This window comes from Microtus oregoni, unplaced genomic scaffold, assembly GCF_018167655.1.
Source record: "Microtus oregoni isolate MIOR12 unplaced genomic scaffold, Mior012 000001F_ref0000356, whole genome shotgun sequence".
Taxonomy (NCBI): Eukaryota; Metazoa; Chordata; class Mammalia; order Rodentia; family Cricetidae; genus Microtus; species Microtus oregoni.
The window spans coordinates 90,841,731-90,862,882 of NW_024543060.1; the positions used below are offsets into that span (position 1 = coordinate 90,841,731).

Below are 21,152 nucleotides of genomic sequence, written 5' to 3' on the forward strand. Positions count from 1 at the left end.
GGCCACACCCGCCAATCATGTCCATGTGGAGGATTGCTATACGTGACGGAGAAAAACTCAGTTTTTGTACAGAAGCAGGACATTGCATCACCTCGGACTTTTTATCTTAGTGTTGGGCATATTTTGAATCACAACATTCTTTGTTGGATAAGGTGCGTAGCAGCGTCTCGGTCCTAATATGCCCGTTCTCCTCTTGTGACAGCGAAAAGTTTCTCTAGAGACCATCCGGGTCTCCTCCTCCGCTGCAAACTGGTGTTCTAGAGGAATCGTGCCTCCCATCTGAATGACAGCCTCTATTGACCTGCAAACTGTCTAAAGGGAATTGTGGGGGCAGGGGTTAAGGTTCAGGAAACAATAAAACTAAAACTCCAAAGTTTACACACAACAGTTATGAGCTTTCTAACAGGAAAGTTATAAAACCATGACTTAAATTTCGGGAAACTTTGACAAGGGTTTTGGGGACGCTCACCCTTCAGTCCTGTTTACTGTTTAGCTTGTGTGGGAGAACATTACACAGAGCTTAAAGAATAGCAGCTGATGAAACTAACCAGAGTCCAATTTGGTCTTCTCTCCCTGCGCCTTAAAGTCTCACTGCGAGTGTAAAGAGCATTACCGCGACTTTGTACCTGGAGTGGGGTGCAGCGTGATCAACGTCTGTGAATCAAACAACCCGTGTCATAGGAACGCAAACTGCAGCACCGTCATGCCAGGCCAAGCCCAGTAAGTCTCCTCCATCTCACCAGGCCTGTCCCAGATGGCGAAAGTGGGAACCAGCTCATGTGGTAAGCTCCTTGAAGGAGAGAAAGCATTTCTTAATCGGCCCTATATCTACTCCAACGCAAGCAGTGGCAGCAAGGAGCATAGTAAGAGTTCCCTAGAGCTGCTTAATCAGTGAGTGTGTCGATGGTTATTTCCTTCCTGATGATGATGAAAATGCTCTGAGCATTGACTTGGCCCAATATTTGGGTTTAAGGGAATCCAAAAGGGAACCACTGTGCCTGGGGAAACAAATGGCTGTTGGGATTGTGGTAGTTAGACCACTAATGTACCCTTCTCTTCCAGCCTTCTGGGGACAGTGCTTGTGGGTGATACAGAATAAGACTGGGAAAAAAAGCGAATAAGCGTGAGAAGTTATTTTGTGGATACCAAGTTTTAGAAGAGGTTTACCATGAGGGAAAACATTTGTTTGTAAATTCCCAAAGCAGGGGCAAATTTCATTGTGGGTGGGGAATAATGTGGAGAGTTTAAAGACCTGAGGTTTAGCTGGGCATGGTGGCACCCACCTTTAATGCCAGCACTTGGTAGTCAGAGGCAAACATATCTCTGTGAGTTTGAGGCCAGCTTTGTCTATAGAGCAAATTTCAAGGCAGCCAAAGTGGCTTAATAAGGCCCTGTCGAAAGAAAGAAAAAAGAAAGAAAGAAAGAAGAAAAAAGGGAATTAGAAAGGAAGGAAGGAAAGAAGGAAGGAAGAAAAGGAAGAAAGAGAAAAAAGGGAAAGAAGGAAGAAAGAAAAAGGAAGGAAGGAAGGAAGGAAGGAGAGAAGAGAAGAGAAGCAGGACGAGAAGAAAAAACAAAGAAACTTGAGGCTAACTTGTGGCTTTGGTACCTACCCAGTACGTGCCCCTGGAAAGGGGCATCTCGTGTTTGTGCACACAGAAGTGGCAGGAACAACATGAGAAAATACTGTTGTGCAAACCCTAAGCCGGGCTGTCGTGTTTTCACCAGGAATTGAGCAGAAGCTAGCATCCACATCCTTCCCCCCTCAGATGATCTCTCTACCACTTAGTTCTCACAGCCACCAGCTTGGTGAAGGACTGTAGTCTCAAAAACATGGTTACATTGAATCAAGCAATCAGGAAACTGTTTCTTTGCTTCTGGGGCCAGTCACTTCAGCTTTCTCGAGATTTATTCCTTTAAAATTGGGACTTGAATGTGCAGGGTTTTTTCCCAGATGAATTTAATGATCACCACACTCTCTGTAGATAAACCCACTAGATGCGGATGGAATAGCAGACTTGGATATCAGGGCTCCTGGGCTTACCTCACAACTCCAGCACTTAACCTCCAGGAACTGATATTCTTAAGCCATAAAGTGGGAGGACTGTGTCTCCTCTCCGGGCTGTGATATGGGCCAAATGAAAGTATCTTCATTTTTCCTTAGGCAGAGACTGACATAGAAATAATACGCACTAGCTAACCACAGCCATGCATTGAGGTACACTGGCCCCCCCAAGACATGTGTGGACACATAGGCACAGCCCTTCCTTGGAGAAAGAAGTGAGAGATAAATCAATCAGCTTGCCCATTTATTGACCTGCTAGAAGGTCTGAATAGACAGCCTAATAGAATCTCTCTCCTTCATGTTCACAAAGACAGAAATATACAGACGGAACAGCGTGAACTTCCGCATCACCTGGGTTTAGGGTGTTCGGCAGAACTAACGATGAATTTTAGGGCTGTGAGTGTCATTTGTCAGCTTCCCAACCCTCCTCCTCCCCAAGAAAGTAAGTCATCTTCACCTTAAAGAGGCCGAGATAGAAAGTCTGGCTGGGCAGGGCTGGAAAAAGGAGGAGCCATACATGGCCATCAGGTGATGTATAGTTGATCTGGATTAAAGGATTTGTTAAACTTATGCCACAACACGGCAAGTTTCTGCAGAATCTCAGACCGTACTGCCAGTCACAGGAGGTCACCAGCTGGGAAGTAGGGGCTCAAATGTAGGCTTGGCCACTCACTGCTCAGGTCTTCTTGGAGAAGTCTGAGCTCTAAACACAGTCTCCTTACCTGATGAGAGAGCAAGAGACCATTATACCTTTCCACGAAGAGCTGGCTCCATTTCCCCCCTACACTCTATTTTTATTATAACTAAAAGAGCAAATGGTGCCATTCTTTTGATGGGCATGGCTTCCCATTCTACTTCCCAGTGAGGGTGGGAAGTAAGGGGCAATAGGTAGAGGAGAGAAGCTTCCTCTGACGTAATTCATTTCAGCTGAAAAGAAGCCGAGCTGGACGGAGACACACTGAAAAGGCAGTGTGAAAACAGCAACTTCACACTCCAACCACACAAAAGCACAGCAGTAGTGAACGTTGATGATGTTCTGGATCAGCAGTCAGGTTCCTTTTGTTCATTGTCCAGTAGGAGGGGGCTAGCAAGTGCTCCAAGTCCCTTTCCTAAGAGCGCTAATCCCATCAGTGAGGCTCCACCTTCATGTCCTAATGTGTCCCCACCTCCTAACATACCACTAGGGAGAGTTCAGCATGAGAATTTAAGGAGGGACATAACCCATCAGTCCAAGCACTGTTCTGTGCCACTTTATTCTTAGCTACATGCGTCCTGTCTTCTCTTCCATGTAGAAAAACCTCCAACATGTACGTACACCTGCGTCATCTGAGTTGGACACACACGGGTGCTGTGATGCTCAGCTGGTGTCTCTTGTCCTCCCCTGTGCTCATCCCTCGGGGCTCCCTGGGACACAGCTACTCTAGCATTTCTGGACCAGATCTGTGATGAGCGATGGGCACACCTAGAGATATGGAAGCCCCCGGTCTCCGTTTCCTCATTTTAAAATGGGGCTAAAGAGATGCATCAGTAATTGAGAGCACATGCTGCTCTTGCAGAGGGCCCGAGCTTGGCTCCCAGGACCCTCTGTGGCAGCTCACAACCACGTGTAACTTCAACTCCCGGGAATCTGACACCTCTGATATTATCAAACACGTCCCTCAAGTATACACACCCACAGACACACAGAGACACTATACACACACACACACACACACTCACACAAACACACACACACAATTTACACATTTAAAAATTTAATAAGATTCTTAACAGCTCTCATCTCCTATGTGGATTGTGTTAAATTAGATAATACAGAATTCTCTTTGGAGCACTCCTGGCCTAGGAGTTATCAATAAATGCTAGTTATTACTATTGCAAGGCTACATCGTAATCACCTTTGATGTTAGTGTCTATCACTGACTGAACAATGGGATGAGTGAGCATTTGGAACGACTCATTAATCAATGACGGAATAAAAGAAAGGAAGGAAAGAGCCGACCTGAGACCCCTGGAAGAACCATACTAACTCGGCTTACACAGCATCCAGAGGTACTTACGCCAGTGAATAACATAAAATGCGGATGACTTATAGGTGTTGTTAAAGCCTTACGATAGTGGAAGATGTTTGTACTCAATAAAAAACCCATTCCCCAAAGAGGCTTTGTGCCACAGGGAAACCGAGACGATTCAAGTCAGAAAACAATCACAAAGGCTTGGGCTTCGGCCTGAGGGTTAAAGTAAAAATTAAAAATAGTTACGTCTCCTAAATTCCTCAGTGCTGAGGCCATTAAGACAGGATTCTCATTCCCCATGAAATAAACCGTTGGCCTCATAAGGACTTGTGGAGAGGAACATCCTTAGGAGCTGGCAAGAGTTCCACATCGTGTCCTGGCAATTGTCTTCAGATGCACCCTGTGTGGCTTGCACTGAGACTAAACCTCTTCGTTGAGGGCCGTATCGCTTCAAAGAGTATAATCTTTAAATTAGTTCCCACTCCTAATTAGTGTGGTGTGGTCCTTCACGGTCAGATAAAGGGTCAGTCAGTACTGCCAGGAGGGGAAGCAGGCAGAGGAAGAACGTAATAGCCCTTAAAAAGGAAACATAGTGTGATATTGTACAGCTGTGTCAAAGAATTCGGAAAGCTGGGGCAGGAGGGTTGAGAATTTGAGACTAGTCTGGACTCCATAGTGAGATCCCATTTAAAACGTGTATCGGTTTAGTGCTTCCGGCGCTGACGGTGGGGCTCAGTTTCTGTATATCGTCTCTAAGGGAAGGGACATGCCGGCAACAGGTTTCTCTTTGGAGGAAATTGCTTTGAGGTTCAGTGAAGGGTGGACGAGAACAGAACAAGAGGACAGAAAGACCAGGGCCAGGGTTGCAGTCCAAATGCCAGGGTTCTGAGGGGTTTGTACCACGGACTTGAAAATAGAGCTGGTTTCCAAGGGCACAGCTGGGTCCACGAGAGTGTAGTGATTCCCTGGGATACAGCCCCGACGGCATCGCCTGTGTTTGGTGGGAACCTAGCAGTACCTCTGCAGCTCCCGTTAGCTCTACTGTCTGGAAAGTTCCTCCCCTTCCTCCTGTTTGGTTTCGCTCCTCTCCCGGATCCTAGTCAATCTCACCTTCCTACACACTTTCTCGGCTTTAGCTGCCACTCAGAGCCTCCGCTCCCGACTCAGAGCTGAGTGCTACAGTTTCAGGAATTTCCCAGACTTGTTGACACCGTGTTAGTAGTTTGAAATTAGCCAAGGTACAATGATAAACCATGGAGATTGCCAGATGCTGTCAGTCAATGCTTTCCCGCCAGCCCCTGGAGAGACAAGGATTAGATGTTTGCTTGCATGCTGCAGCTAGCATATCTTCACATCTTCTTATGAGACTGAACTATTGCATCAAATCTCTATGGTTTCTCTGGCTCCTCAGATAGACAGACAGACAGACAGATATTTGACCCAGTTTCTACTTAGTGGCTGACTACTGATTAAGAATTCCAACCCTGTTCTACACTCTGGAACAACCACAGCGAACAAAGACACTCAAAGCCTGTGTTCTCACTGGAGAGGGAAGTAGATGTTTATTACATAACCAGACTGACCAGGGGCTACACAGTGCGGTGAGAAGCATCATGGTGAGGAAGCCATAGCACCAGGACCAGGAGCTTGAGACAACTGCAGTCTGTAGTCAGGAAGCAGAGAGAGGGCGGGGGGGGGGGGGAGACAGAGAGAGGAGAGAGAGAGAGAGAGAGAGAGAGAGAGAGAGAGAGAGAGAGGAGCACTTGTACCCAGTCCGTTTCTCTTTTTGTTCAGTCCAGTGAGTGGTGCCACCCACGGTTAAAGTGGGTTTACCCTCCTCAGTAAACCTGTTCTAGATAACCACACAAAGGCACATCCATAGATTTGCCTCCAAGGTGGCTCTATAGCCAATCAAGTTGGCAGTCAGTTTTAACCATCAAGGTTGGCTTATTCTGCCTGAGGTTCTTGAGTCTACATTTGTAGCAAGCATTACAAGTGATTCTTATGTGAATGGGGTCTAGACTGCACTTTGAAAGTTACTTCTAGGGGCTGGAGAGATGGCTCAGAGGGTAAGAGCACTGGTTGCTCTTCCAGAGGTCCCGAGTTCAATTCCCAGCAACCACATGGTGGCTCACAACCATCTGTAATGAGATCTGGTGCCTTCCTTGCCAGCAGTACATTGTATGCTTAATAAATAAATCTTTTTTTAAAAAGAAAGAAAGTTACTTCTACAAGGAACATGCAAAGTTATCTGACGTGTGTGTGTGTGTGTGTGTGTGTGTGTGTGTGTGTGTGTGTTATTATCTGTTTTGGAAATGCAACTATAAACCAGGTTCTGCCACTGACGGCTCCCTGACTCTGTGTCTCTCCAATCCTGTCTATCATATGGTTCTCCCCACCTGTGAAACCCGTGGAACAGAGCCCTGGGCTGAGCACTCTCGGCTCTCAATGGCTCCGAGGCCCTGAGAATGTGACTCCACCCTCTCTCCAGGTGCACTTGCCGGAAAGGTTACATAGGCGACGGCCTGACCTGCTATGGAAACATCATGGAGAGACTCAGAGAATTAAACACGGAACCCAGAGGAATGTGGCAAGGGAGGCTGACCTCTTTCATCTCCATCCTGGGTATGCAGATTTCCTCCTCAAATGCAGCCCTCTCTCAGGCCAGGGCGTCTGCCAGACACAAGCAGGTAGAAAGGGGCAGATGAAGCTGCCATGCAGGTGGTGGGGAAGACCAGAGGGCTGTTTCCAAGGAGACAGCTGTTTGCCAGGCAGATTAGCCGAGCGCAGATTAGTAGGCACAGAGCTGAAACAAGGGTTATGACTTCGCCAGAGATGGGCAGACTAGCGATAAGAGCAAGAGGGGCAGTCGCTGATATAAAAGATTGTCCCCTTTTCCCGTGACTTCCTGAACTTTTCAAGGATGCACTGAAGTTGGCAGAGGACACTGAGAATACAGAGTCACCTAAGTCCCATGGCGGTATCCATATTCAGCAGGGAAGGTATCATTTGAATGTTGGACAAATCTTGCCGGTGTTCACCCTTAGCCAGAAGCTACCAATTAACCTGTAGTAGTAACAGATCTTCTCACAGCCCTAGGGAGCATGACAACACGGAACACGCTTATGCATTTCCAAATGCCTTCTACAAACCGTTACACCACATCCTCTGAAGGACGAAGCATTACAGCTGACCAAGGCACCTCAACCAATCAACAAAAGCATAAAATGCAGACCTGATGGAACAGAATTCTTAAAATGTCAGCATTTATGTTAGAATTGGCCAAGTATGCTAAAACAATTCCCTGGAAAGAATGCAGTAAAGGAGGCAGTGTCCTTGCAGCTCAATGCTGTGTCCTCTGAATAATTTTCACCATTGCTCCTGTGTGACATTCCACCCTTTGCAAGGCTGCCCAGGGAGAATCAAGCAGTCCAGACCTGGCGTGGGCTGAGAATAGCCTTGCAGCAACTCTGACCTTCAGCTGAGAACTCTCAGGACACTAACTGAGAACAGAAGGAGGTGCAGAGTGTCCTTAGAAGGATAGACCCCACACACAAACATCCTAGACATCCTAGACATAGCCCTGCTTGCGTTTCACCTTCCCCGGGCATCTGGCTCCTACGTGAGAGCACAGAGCCCGGTGTAATGTCCCAGCATCCCCTGGGTGATGGAAACTGGCTGGCTACTCAGCTTGCAAGGCTCAGAGCAGAATGCAAATGTAAGGTCCTGTGTTCAAATATTCTGCTTTTCAAGAGAGCGCCAATGGAACACTCAGCCTAGTGTGGGCTCCCATGAACTGCCCTTGGATGGAACCAAGGGCTGTATCCTTATGTGGAGATGGGCAGCTAAGCCAGGCAGGCATATGTCATGGACTGTAGGGCTGTCCACAGGCCCTGTCACACACTGCCCTTCCACAGCAGATCATCTGGAAAGACACAGCTAAGTCTCCTGGGAATATGTAAGGCCAGCACATCCAGTACCGTGTGCTCTTAGAGAACCTCTGTTTATCAAGGTCACCACAGAGCAGTGAGAACAGAGACAGACTGATTCTAGACCCATTGACCTCGAGAGACAGACTGATTCTAGACCCATTGGCCTCCAGAGACAGACTGATTCTAGACCCATTGACCTCGAGAGACAGACTGATTCTAGACCCATTGGCCTCCCGAGACAGACTGATTCTAGACCCATTGACGTCCAGAGACAGACTGATTCTAGACCCATTGACGTCCAGAGACAGACTGATTCTAGACCCATTGGCCTCCAGAGACAGACTGATTCTAGACCCATTGACCTCGAGAGACAGACTGATTCTAGACCCATTGGCCTCCCGAGACAGACTGATTCTAGACCCATTGACGTCCAGAGACAGACTGATTCTAGACCCATTGACCTCCAGAGACAGACTGATTCTAGACCCATTGACCTCCAGAGACAGACTGATTCTAGTCTCATTGGTCTCTTTCACTTCCCATGTACCTCTGGCCCACGTGACATTTCTCTTCCACTGTGTGTTTGGACTCTTAAGACAGAACTTATGCCTGGCCACTGAGTAACCTGGGACCCTTCACTGTGCTGCTGCCTTCAGACAAGGGATTAAAAGGATTCAACGTGAGTAGCTAAAATAACCCCCTTTGAGAGGCCAATATAAAATGCCTTAGCAGGCAGCATCTTATTTAAGTTGAGAAACCTCAATTACACTCAAGATGCCAAGTTCTTCTGCTTGCTTGGGTTGGAGTCTGTTACCTTTCTTTAATCACATTTGCATAAGCTCTGACTGATGGTTTCCTTTGCTGCGTAAGTTTTGACTTGATGGTTTCCTTTACTACATAAGCTTTCCATTCTACAAGCAGCAGGATTCCCTGGTTGAGATCATATCCTGAGGATATCGCCTCCTTTATTCTGCCCAGCGTTTGGTGTCAGACTTTCCCTTAACTTTGTATCTCTTTAAGCATGGGATTTTGCTGCAACATTGCATTTCCTGGTGCTCCTTTTCTCATCAAACTGTATGTTTGCATTTTTCCTTGCTGCGCTTGCTCTTCTTCAGTGTAGATCTGCATAAGAATGGTTACTAGTAGCCATAAGGCACAGTCAGTGCTAGACTGTCTTGAAATCTCTGCTGCTAACACCATGAATTCTGAACTCTTCATTTTACCCTCCAGCAGAGCTTCTAGACAAGGACAAAGGCAGCCACACTCTTTGCTCATTTCCTTCCAATGCCATCCCATCCGGCTCTCTCTTCTTAGGTGAAGGAGCTTCTGATGGACAACGAGGCGGCTCGGTACTTTGTGAAGCTCCACGTCATTGCAGGGCAAATGAGCACCAGGCAGATGAATGACACGGACGCCTTCTACACACTGACCGGAAAGCCGGGGGAAATCTTCAACAGGGATAAGGTCAGAATGTCTCCGAGTTTCACTCCCATGACAGCACCAGGGCAGCGGCTGGGCCAGAGGGAGTCTGGGAAACTGTTACAGAAGGGGATTATGGGGTCTGGTTTGGGTTTGGCTTGAGTTAGCTTTCAAGGCAACCATCATTTGGCTACCGCTGTTGACCCCACAGAGGTGAGGGAAAAAGACCACTGACCCATCATCGTGGACAAATTATTAAATCAAGTGACTAATTAAATCGAGCTTTTTCTGTTCATGTACATAGGCTATCTCTCCCTAAAGGTGAGGTTCCTCAGGGTGCGGCAACCCCAACCATACAATTATTTCACTGCTACCTCATAACTGTAGTTTTGCTACTGTTGTGAATTGTAATGCATAGCTGATATGTAGAATATCTGACATGTGACCCCTGCGAAAGGGTTGTTCGACTCCCAAAGGGGTCACAACCCACAGATTGAAAGCTACCGTATTATAACAAAAGATGCAATGCAATCAATTGGGTTGTTATCCCCTAGTGGAACCTGCAGCTTACTGGAGGAGGGCAGACACTGACTTGCCCAAATTTTGCATGTGATATTCATCAGTGATGTCATACAATATCTCACTTGAACTTAGTGGAAACCGTGCAAGGTGGGTCAAGCAGACACCTTCATCCTCATGTAAGATCCTAGGACTTACCCCAAGTATCACAACCACAGGCCTTCTGACATCTGATTCCAGAATTGTTCTTCCCAGAATACAATATTCATTTTATTTACCTTTTCTTTCTTTGATATTTTAGGACAACCAACTAAAACTCAAACTTGATGGAGGCGAAAAGGTGAAGATCATCCAGGGGGACATAGCTGCTTCAAATGGGCTTATACACATCCTCGACAGAGCCATGGACAAGACAGAGCCCACACTTACGAGCAACCCCGAGGTGAGAGATGTCAAGGACAGGTGAGGTCTGGCAATTGGACCAGGATTTATCCCTAGTGCTTGAGCTGGTGTCTTGGAGCCCCATTCTCTATGGAGGGATACCTGGTTCAGCCTATATAGAGAGGGGAGGGCCCTGGTCCTGCTTCAAAGAGATGTGCCAGACTTTGATGACTTCCCATGGGAAGCCTTACCCTCTCTGAAAAGCGGATGGTGGGTAGGATGGAGGTAGGGTGGGGGAAGGGTGGGGCTGGAGGAGGGGAGAGAGTGAAAACAGGAATATCTATGTAAGATGAGAGAAGATTATATTAAAAAAATAAAATATATAAGTGAGGTCAGCCCATGTCCACCTTCTTTGCTGCCTGGGGAGTAACACCCAAGAAGAAAGTGTTTGCCAGCACATAGCCTTCCTGTTCCAAGGAGGGTCTTGAGCTGCAAAAAGACAGTTTTCAGTAGACTTTTGAGTGCTTCTGCAAAGAGAATAAAAGACATTCTGGGGATGTTTTTATGGATTCTTTTAACCTCGCTTGTGGCCACACCAGACAACTCAGTCTGAGGCCCATTGTCCCAGCGGCTCACTCATGTGTATCATGGAGGGCAGCCAGAGTCAACAAATTTCTTCTTCCTGCCCTCTATGGTGTGGCCAGAGACTTCTGTAGAGTGCACAGATTTAGACAACTGGTCACCCATACCAACTGCTGTATAACCATGGCTGTAGGCTGTCCTTTCAAGATGCTCATCTTTCATGTTAGCCCTACGACATCTCCTAACACCAAGGTTCATACTCCCCAAACCATTCTGTGATTTGACTCTTCCGCAAAATCTCTCTTTCCAGCAAACCATCATGAAAATCCTACAGCCAAGATTTGGCAGGTTCAGCTCTTTGCTAGAGGTATGTCCTTCCATACATTTCAGAAAAAGACTGGTTAAGTCCTTTGTAGAGATGCCCACTTTAAACATTTTCTGATGGCTGCTTCAAGTATTATTTTGAGTGAACAAAAAATATAAAATTTAATTTCTCCGATGCAGAAAACCAATGTTGGACATACCCTAGATGAAGGTGGTGCTGGTGGCCCATACACCGTTTTCGTCCCAAGAAATGAAGCGTTGGATAGCATGAAGGCGGGCACCATCGATTACCTCCTTTCTCCACAGGTAGAGTAGCCACCCACTGATGCTCTGCACGCTGTCCATCCCGTGAGCCCCTGAACTAAGACTAAGCCAACAAGTAAATAAGGAAACAAGCAAATGTTTTCTGTTCCATACGACTCTAAAGTCACCCAGAGAATTACACCTTCAGCGGGTCATTTAGGGTCGGGCCTGGACTAAACTTTCAAAGGACCAAGTATCACTGTTAGATGCTCTAGCCTCCCTTTTCTTTTGATCTCTCTCTCTCTCTTTCTCTCTCTCTCTCTCTCTCTCTCTCTCTCTTTCTCTCTCTGCAGGGACCCTTTTCTTGTCTACCTTAATTCTTCAGTGCTGCCATGGTTCCCCTTGAAAAAGAGATTGTGAATTCCTTTCTATCAAGATCAAGGTTGAAATGGTTTGAAATCATCTCTTGGACCTAACAGACAAAAATCTAAAGAGATAAATAGCTGACTAAGGAATTTTTTCCACTAAAATGACAAACAAATGGGAGAGTTTGATGGTTGCAAGTTTATTCTGTGGCTTTCCAGAAACCAGGCTCCCAACTCAGTACTGATAATACACAGAATGTGGGGGATGGGAACTGCCCAGTTCTTTAAAAGCAGCGATTCCCAGACTCTGGTGTGGTCAGGAATCCCCTGGGGACCTTGTAAAACAAGCAAGTTCTGGGGTCTGATCCCAACCACTGTGACCAGTGACACTGGTGTGAGACTGAGAGATAGACCTGGGAACAGAGCAGAACACACACACACTCACACACACACACTCACACACACACACACACACACTCACACACACATACACACACACATACACACACATTCACACACACACTCACACACACTCACACACATACACACACTCCCACACACACACTCACACACACATACACTCACACACACACACTCACACACACATTCACACACACACACTCACACACACACACTCACACACACACTCACACACACACATTCACACACACACTCACACACACATTCACATACACACTCACACACACACTCACATACACACTCACACACACACTCACACACTCACACACATACACACACATACACACACATACACACACACTCACACACACATACACACACACACTCACACACACTCACACACTCACACACACATACACACACACATACACACACACTCACACACACACATACACACACTCACACACACACATACACACACTCACACACATACACACACACTCACACATACACACACACATACACACACGCAGTCACACACACACACTCACACACACACATACACACACTCACACACACACACACACATACACACACACACACACTCTCTCTCTCTCTAACACAGGCCGTCTCAGCCACGCTTCTGTGATGAACCTGAAACCTGTTCCCTTTTAGGTTTATGGATTCATCGATATAGTCCTTGCTACAATACCTTCGGGACCAACAAGGACGTCTTGCAATAAAAAATGCTAGGGGAAAAGACACAGACATACGTGAAGACACACACACACACACACACACACACACACACACTGACCTTGCAGAGGACCCAAGTTCACTTCCTAGAACCCAGACAGAGACAGCTCCCCTTCTCCTTTTCATTCGATCCAGGACCCCAAGCACAGGGAGTCCTCCACAGTTAAGATGGGGCTTCCCACGTTAATTAACCAATCAAGACAATCCTTCATAGGCTTGTCTTGAGACGGATCTCCCAAGTGATTTTTGATTAGCCCACGTTGACAACCAACACTGAACACTGAGGCAGGGCAGGGGTAGACACCACTGCCTCTACCTTCTGCCACAGGGAACGAGACCTTTGGCTCCTCCATTCTGTAGGCTCCCTCCAGTGCACCTGCCTACAGCTCTCCTTGAGAGAGCCCAGATCCTAGCTGTGGTAGCGGTCAGGTTGCGCTGCCATGGTTTGGTTTGGTTGGTTGGTTTCTTCCATTGCTGCTCCAGCATTCTGAAGCAACAGGAAACCTTGGAAATGTCTTGGAAGAAGCATGACTTCTTTTGAGAGAATAGGTGATCAGGGTCCTTAAAGCTGAACACTCCTAAAATGTCAGTATGTGCCCTGACAAGCAAATGTTGATTTATGCTATTGGGCAAATGATGGATGTCATAGAATTCCAAAATGTGACCTAAGACATTCAGAGGGGAGGCTGAGCAGAGTGGCCGAGAGTGTGGTTCATATCCTGAGGAAGCTGTGTGACTTGGGTGTGTTTTGATGCCCAGTGTTATCACATGTAAAATGGGTTAACAGTGGGCTCTACTCACAGGGATGCTGAGTTACATGAAATGTGTGTGCTATGTTCTTGGAACAGCCAAGAGATTGGATGAATGTCAGCTATTTGTGCGTGGAGTTTCTTATCTCCAGTTTCCTATTAAAGAGATTGGGTCGTTGTCTTTTGTGATTAATATCCAAGATCATTAAACAAAATGAAGGGCTCTTAAGAAGCATGTGGAGTTTTCTTCATTGATTGACATAGGCTATCGGTTCCTTTGCAGGGCTCTCGGAAACTTCTGGAACTCGTAAGATATCACATTGTCGCGTTTACCCAGGTTGGTCCTATTCTTCCTCCTACTATTTTATCTCTGCTTTTAAAATACCAGATCCTAGTTTTGAATTCCAATATGTTGGGGCCAGAGAATTATTTGTGACTTGTATTAGCTCCAAGCAACCTTCAGTCTATAACCGTTGTCTGTGATATTTTTATCAAAGAAATCCTTAAAGCCACAAATGCTCATGACATCCAAGTTATTAAATATGCCCATTATTTCATCAGCAGTTAAGGACTTTTTTTCAGCAAGGACTGTGAGGAATGGGGACTCTGTGCATTGCTGCAGATGACTTCCCGATCTCTTCCCATTGCAGCTGGAAGTGGCCACTCTTGTTTCGACACCCCACATCAGAACCATGGCCAACCAATTCGTGCACTTTAACATAACCCGCAACGTAAGTGAGAAGCCCATGGCTGGTACTGACTCTTACGTGTTTACTCTGATAATTCCTCTACACTACCTCACAGACACGAAGCCTTGTCTTGTTAGGCAACATCTGGGGGAATGTCCAGGAGTGTGCAGGTACGTGGGTGCATACAAGTAGGACAGAGGGCCTCCTTGGGTGTCATTCCATTGGCTTCCTCCCCTTTGAGACAAGGTCTCTCATTGGCCTGGAGTTCTCATTGGCCAGGGAGCCCTAGAAATCTGTCTTCACCTCCCCAGTGTTACAAGAGCATGCTACTATGCCTAGCTTTTTAAAGCGGGTCCTAGGGATCATGTCTTCCTATTGGAAAGCCAAGCACTTTACCAGCTGAGCTCTCTCCCCTATGTGACAGTCCTGATGTCCGCACCGCTACCCCACTCTTTGAGCGGTTCTTTCAGCAAATAGCGGCCGAGAGCCTCCATGAGTACAGTCTGAATTAAAGCAAGAAGGAGAAGAGGAAGGCTTACATCCAGCAGGGAAAACAGAATGTGAAATGGTCAGTGAGTTGCTGTTGTGATGAGTGTCACTTGGAGAAGCTGTGACACTCACTATGTAGATCAAGCTGGCCTCGAACTCACAGAGATCCTCCCGCCTCTGCCTCCTGAGTGCCTCGCCAATATATTTGACAAGTGATAAGGCCTGAGATAGCCAAGGATTACTCTGAGGCTTCTGACCTGGGCAACGAGAATGAAGTCGCCATTTGATCTGCAGGGGGGCAGGCGTGGGAAAGGTAGAACTCAGAAATCTTGACGAATTGACTCATTTTCTGCCCCCCCCCCCCACTAACTGAGAAGCGGCAGGATGTCTGTTCGTTGTCTGATGCCTCCACAGGGCCTAAAGCAGAGTTATCTGAGGCCAATAAATGTATTGAACAGATGAATCTTTGCTTGAGAACTAAGACGTAAAATAAACAAGTTCTGTGTGAGTGTAAGTAGGCAGGCCTCTGTCCCACGCCAGCGTGCGCAGGGACAGCCTTGCCCAGGAAGGGATTCAGTTCGCAGACACAGTCATCAGCTGACAGAGAGCCACCACTAGCACCTTCCCTCTGAGGAGAAACCACGGGGTCCTAGAGATGCCTTTACCAGGCACCTCTGCCTGGGGACTACTCCAGCTCTCACCATCAGAATGGAAGGTGTCTCTGCTTCTTCCAGGGACGGATTCTGGTAAATGATGTGGCAGTGGAAGAAACCGAGGTCGCTGCCAAAAACGGCCGAATTTACACACTGACCGGCGTCCTTGTTCCTCCCTCCATCGTCCCAATCCTTCCCCACCGATGTGACGAAACAAAGAGAGAAATGAGATTGGTAAGGAAACTCGGGAAATTTGGGAAGTTGGTGCTCGCGCAGCCACTGAGAGCAGTCAGCATTCTGTGCTCTCCATTCTGAGCCGGCTAAAACCACCCCCCTAAAGATGAGGTCCTATGGGATTTCCACCGGAGATGGCCTGAAGTTGTGCAGGGTCCTTTATGTGGCCATAACAAATTACCATTGTTGTCAGTCATTTATTCTATCACATTTACGGATGCTAGAAATCTGAAATCAAGTTATCTGCCAGGCCATCCTGTCCTTGGAGGCTCTGAAATCCCAGGACTCTTTGATTCTTTGAAGAGTGGCTTCACATTTGTGTACTCTGAAGATCCCCCTGCCTCTGCCTCCTGTGTAGCTTGGAACATAAACGCACGCTGCTTCACTAAATCTCGAGCTCCTGACAGTTCCCAGAAGCCCCAGGCACTCTTCATCTCGTAGCTACACACGCCCATCCATCTCTGCCTTCACTTCTGGTAGCTTTGCTCCCCGTGTGTCTTCTCCTGGGTTTGTAAGAACAACAGTCACCGAATTTAGGGACTCCCCGGCCCGAATACATCTGTAGGCTCTATTTCCAGACAAAGTCGCATTCTGAGGTTTGGGGAGACACGCACTGGAGGAGTGTTGCTCTTCTGCCTATTCAGTCATGGGGTGAAATCTGGGCAGGGTTTCCCCCCTGGGGTGCAGGATTGGTCCCCTTCCTTTTACTTCCATTGCCCCTGTCATTTGGGACACCTGCTCAAGGCCACCACTTTACTCTCTCCACGGAGAAAAGACAATAGAACCTTTGCAGGTGGATGCTCTAGCCGAGGGACTCGCTTGTCTTTCTGTAATTTTTTTCTCCTGATACCCGACTTTCTGTTTCTTCGTGAGCTTCTCACCCTCTAATAACCTTTTCTAACTCAGTATCAGCTGCTGTGGCTCAGCAAGTTCTAATTAAAGCACCCTTACCACCAAGATCGCTCCATGGGCAATCTCTAATTTAACTCTGGGACTACAAAGCCCAAATTACAAAGAATCTCTCTTTGTAAGATATTTCAGTCGTGATAATTGATCTCACAGTATCTTCGGAGCATGGACACTGAACAAGGGAACAAGAGAAAAACACCTAAGCTTACTTTTTAATCTTTCTCCGCCTCATCCTTTCCTCTTTGAAACAGGGTCTCAATATGTAACCCAGTCTGACCTCGAACTCACAGCTTTCATGGATCAGCTGCCAAGTGCTGGGATTCCAGGCATGTGCCAGCAAGCCACCTTCCTGTCCTCTCTTGCAGGCTGGATGGTGACTGGCTTTCTGGTCCCAGGGATCTTGATTGATCCAATGACTGGTTGGTTTCTGCTGTATAAAGCCTAACCTCTGAAAGTCAGATACCATCTGGGGAGGGCTATGGCACTCTGACCAGCCCTTCTTAAGGAAGGTTGAAACATTTACTCTCCTGGGAAGCCCCTGGCAGCAACCTGTTTGGTTCCTTCTTTGGAAATAATCACCACAGGCACATTGCCTGGCTTAAGCCAGAGAGAGTGGCCTCCCTCCTAACCCAGATGTGAACCTATTAGAAAAACAGGGACCTACAAAAATGAGAAAGAGAATGGGATTTAGTCATTTGATGTGCTCGTCAGAGTCTTCTGCCACAGGCATCTCTGTTTGTCCAGAGAAAGAAGTTTGTAGGACAAGGGCAGCCACACTGTTGGCCGTGTTCCGCTTCTGGGTGCTCAAAAGCTTCTTCATCGCTCTCAGGGACAAACTCAAGATGTGGGCTTGAATCACAACCCAAAGAACTGTGGTTTGATAGGGAAAAGAACTCTCTCTCCAGGAGCTGCCTAAGAATGAACCCTTCCTCCACTACTTAGCCTTCACCATTTTCCCTAGGTTTAAAGCCAGCCCTGCCTGCTATGCTTAGCTCGGAGTGGTTTGGATTGGAAAGCTGTCTTAAAAGCCCAAGTGATTCCTCTGCAAAATATGTCTTTAGATCTATAAAGAGTTGAAATAGTTGAAACTTCCTAAAATTTACTTTTTAACATACTGGGAGCATGGTGGCCTTCGGACATTTTATGTTTGGACTTTAGAAGTTTAATTAAATAGCACTTTTTAAGTCAAGTCCCTGCAGGAAGCAGAATTTATCACTAATGGTTTAAAGGAACACAAACAGGTGGATGCAAGCATAATCAGGGATAAACAACCACAGCAACCATCCCACCCATGGCCAAAGAGTTAGGAGTGAGGTACGGGGATACCCATGAGAGTAGGAAAAGCAAAAGAGAATACAAAGGGTTGTAGGGACACTATGCCAACCAGTGCAGAGCTTAGGGACAGTGTGCTGACCAGTGTGGAGGCAAGGAGCAAATCCTTGATTTGCTCTCTTCCTGCAAGAAGCACCTGCTAGTGTCTCCAGCTGATCACAACCAGCCCCAAGTTGGTCACAGAGCCCTACAGAGAATGGACAGATCTGGACAGATCTGCGGACTTACATCTTGTCTCTTCCTTCCCAAATTAAGAACCAGAGGAGGCAAAGGCAAGAATGGGAAGGCTGAGTTTTTTTGTTCAGCTTTATAACTGCTAGGTGCCTGCTCTAAATCCCTGGGGTGGCCGAAGGGTCCCGTCCGGGGCCGGGGCTTCTCCATCAGAGAGATCAGAATGCTACCGCCTGTTTGCAGGCTGTTCTGCCCAGAGAGAGAAGGGAAACATGGGGCATATCCAGATTCCACAACTCTCATCCAGTGTCGGCTTCCCTCCTGAACCCCAGGGAGGACCTGGAGGGACAGTGGGAGAGCCCAAAGGAGGCCCCTTCACAAGGAGGGAAGCCGACACCCCTGAAGGCTGTCTCCCTCTCCCTGAAGCCTCATGGGAACGCCTGTGCTGACCGCTGTCACTCTTTCAGGGCACTTGTGTGAGCTGTTCCCTGATACGTTGGAGCAAATGTCCTGCTGACTCTGAGCCCATGGTGAGTGTGGTCAGACTGTTTCCTGGGCAGCCTGGGCAGGCCCACTCTGTCCTGTCTCATCTTCTCTGCCCTCTTCCTTCTGGCTTTTACCACAGTTGCAGTGGGAGGAAGAGGCCCCACACACCTGTTTGATACCTAGCAGGCTCTGGTTAAACTATCCTAAGTTTCTTTCTCTGTAGATAAAAACAGGGTTAAGTATAAATAAAATTCACAATAGTCAAGTGTAAGCAGTCTCTCTCAGAACTTCCTCTCTACTTCTTTACATGTTTATTGGAGTTTGATCATATCTTAGAAACAGTGCTTGATTATGGGCAAATAGATATTGTATTGGTTTGGGTTTTGCCTTAAGAAGATATATATATTCAATTATACAGCAATCTTTAATTACATACCAAGTACTCTGTAGGAGAAAGCAACGTGACTGCATGTTCTAACACAAGGATGACAGAAATTTCTGTCCTTTAAGAGAGACTTTCCCAAACAGATTCTTTCAACACAAGACTAGATCATTATTGAAAATGACAAGATCTTTAATACACTCCTAGTAGGAAATGCTTAATAAAGGAGAATATTAAACATAAGTAGGTATGGGTGCTCAAGTGTTTGCTGTGCTCAATGAAGCCGTTTCCCACGAGTCCTTCGAGAAACTGTCAGCTAGGAAACAGGAGAAATACGTTGGTACCACAGTGACAGCTGGATGACAGACATTGTCGTACCCGCTCTACGCGGCAACCCTAGAGGATCCATTACCGTTACTTCTTCAGTTGCTGGGATAAAGTTCCTGGCAAGTCATTTCGGCTCACATCTCAAGGGGACACAGTTTCCCATGGAAGGGAGAGCATAGCATGCTAGCTTCCTCCTTGTTGAGAGTCTGGGGCCCTGATGCATGGACCGGTGCTGCCCCACTCAGGATGGATAAACTCAGTTTATCTAGATATTCCCTCCCAGGCATGCCCAGGGTGTGTCTTCTGGGTGATTCTAGATCCTGTGGCTTTAATACCAACCATCAAACTCGGAAGGACACACGTCATCAAGGCGAGGACACAGAGCTGACGGCCTATGGTAGGATCAGGACTCTGTGCGTCCGACACCATTTAGTTAGCCTCAAACTAAAGCAGTGGGGGAGAGGGGGAGAAAAAGAAATCGGCAAGAACCATAAAATCTCCTGAGATGGCCTTAATCCACCCTGGTTCATTACCTAAAATGTTCCTTCCCTCATGATCTCAGGATGCATTTATGTAGATAAGATTTTAGGATCTTGTGGCCCTGGCAAGATCCATTCTTCGGCAGAGCCTAAGACTGGGAATAAGCAACACAAAGATGTATCTAATACAAAATCGGAGCCAAGAGTTAAATTCTTAGGGGGAGATTTGATATCAGCGTCATTGTCCTATGTCAGTTGAAACAGCTGAGACCCACAGAGACCATGTGATACTGAAGACAGACTCGTGAGACTTAGTCTCTGGACCAAATTATAGCAGGGCTAGCAGGGGAAAGCAGCTTAGTCTGTCCGCTCCTCGATTTCTATATATCTTAAAAAAGAAACATGAGAACCATTCGCATGAATCGGCTAGCTGATGAGCCATATGCACCGTGCCTAGCCCATTGTGAGCTCTAAAAAATGGGAGTTAGCACCAAAGATTTACAAATGGAAGAATGGATCAACCCCCAAATCTAAGAGTAAGTCTCAAGCTACTGATATATATTTCAGTTGGTGTTTTTTTTTTCCACATAGAAGAGATCAGTACTTCCTGGCTCCAGAATGCCCACGTGATCTTGCGGTTGGCTGTAGAGCAGAGGGAGAAGCCAGACTGCATGCAGGATAAATCAGAATGTTCAGTGTTTGATTAGAGATGCCTGCCGTAACATGAGAGGAGGGGAAAAGATCCTTGTGCCACGGATTGTTCAAAGGAAGAGGCCTCATGAACATGGCGGTCTGATTTGGACTTGGTGTGCTGGTGTGGCCTTGCTCTGGTACCAGTGCCACTACAGAGCAGACTGGCTGCCACGGAAAGAGGTTGTGTAATGTCCAGGGCATGCCGGGATGCACACGACAGCGTTCTTACCCTCTGGCTTCCTTCCAGGTACTCTTCACACGCAACTGTGTCTACAGAAGCAGGACACAGAACCTGAAAAGTGGCTGTGCCCAGTACTGTAATGCCACCATGAAGGTGAGGAGGGGACAGCCAGGGCTCCACCCAGGACACTAGGACTTGGGAAGCTCCAAGCCATGCCACCGTACTCTGGAGTCTGCATGGTCACAAATGACCTGTGGGAATGTAGGATATTTTCCTGAATGGTAATCAGAACGCGGACAGGGTAGTGTGGTGGGGTCGCTACCTCCCTGAATCCTTGAGTCCCCTGGCCTCTTAACATAGAGT

The 21,152-nt window shown here is 47.1% G+C and overlaps 1 protein-coding gene across 1 annotated transcript in view; it reads left to right on the plus strand.

The window, feature by feature from the left end:
- Stab2 (stabilin 2) overlaps nucleotides 1–21,152 on the plus strand; it is a 156,203-nt gene that overhangs the window by 40,636 nt on the left and 94,415 nt on the right. Inside the window, exons 11-22 of the mRNA XM_041676250.1 lie at nucleotides 587–720; nucleotides 6,566–6,699; nucleotides 8,603–8,685; nucleotides 9,321–9,470; nucleotides 10,246–10,386; nucleotides 11,218–11,274; nucleotides 11,412–11,537; nucleotides 14,048–14,101; nucleotides 14,415–14,495; nucleotides 15,677–15,829; nucleotides 18,709–18,771; nucleotides 20,856–20,942. Of these exons, the coding sequence (XP_041532184.1) occupies nucleotides 587–720; nucleotides 6,566–6,699; nucleotides 8,603–8,685; nucleotides 9,321–9,470; nucleotides 10,246–10,386; nucleotides 11,218–11,274; nucleotides 11,412–11,537; nucleotides 14,048–14,101; nucleotides 14,415–14,495; nucleotides 15,677–15,829; nucleotides 18,709–18,771; nucleotides 20,856–20,942 (1,263 nt within the window). The remainder of the gene's footprint in view (nucleotides 1–586; nucleotides 721–6,565; nucleotides 6,700–8,602; nucleotides 8,686–9,320; nucleotides 9,471–10,245; nucleotides 10,387–11,217; nucleotides 11,275–11,411; nucleotides 11,538–14,047; nucleotides 14,102–14,414; nucleotides 14,496–15,676; nucleotides 15,830–18,708; nucleotides 18,772–20,855; nucleotides 20,943–21,152) is intronic.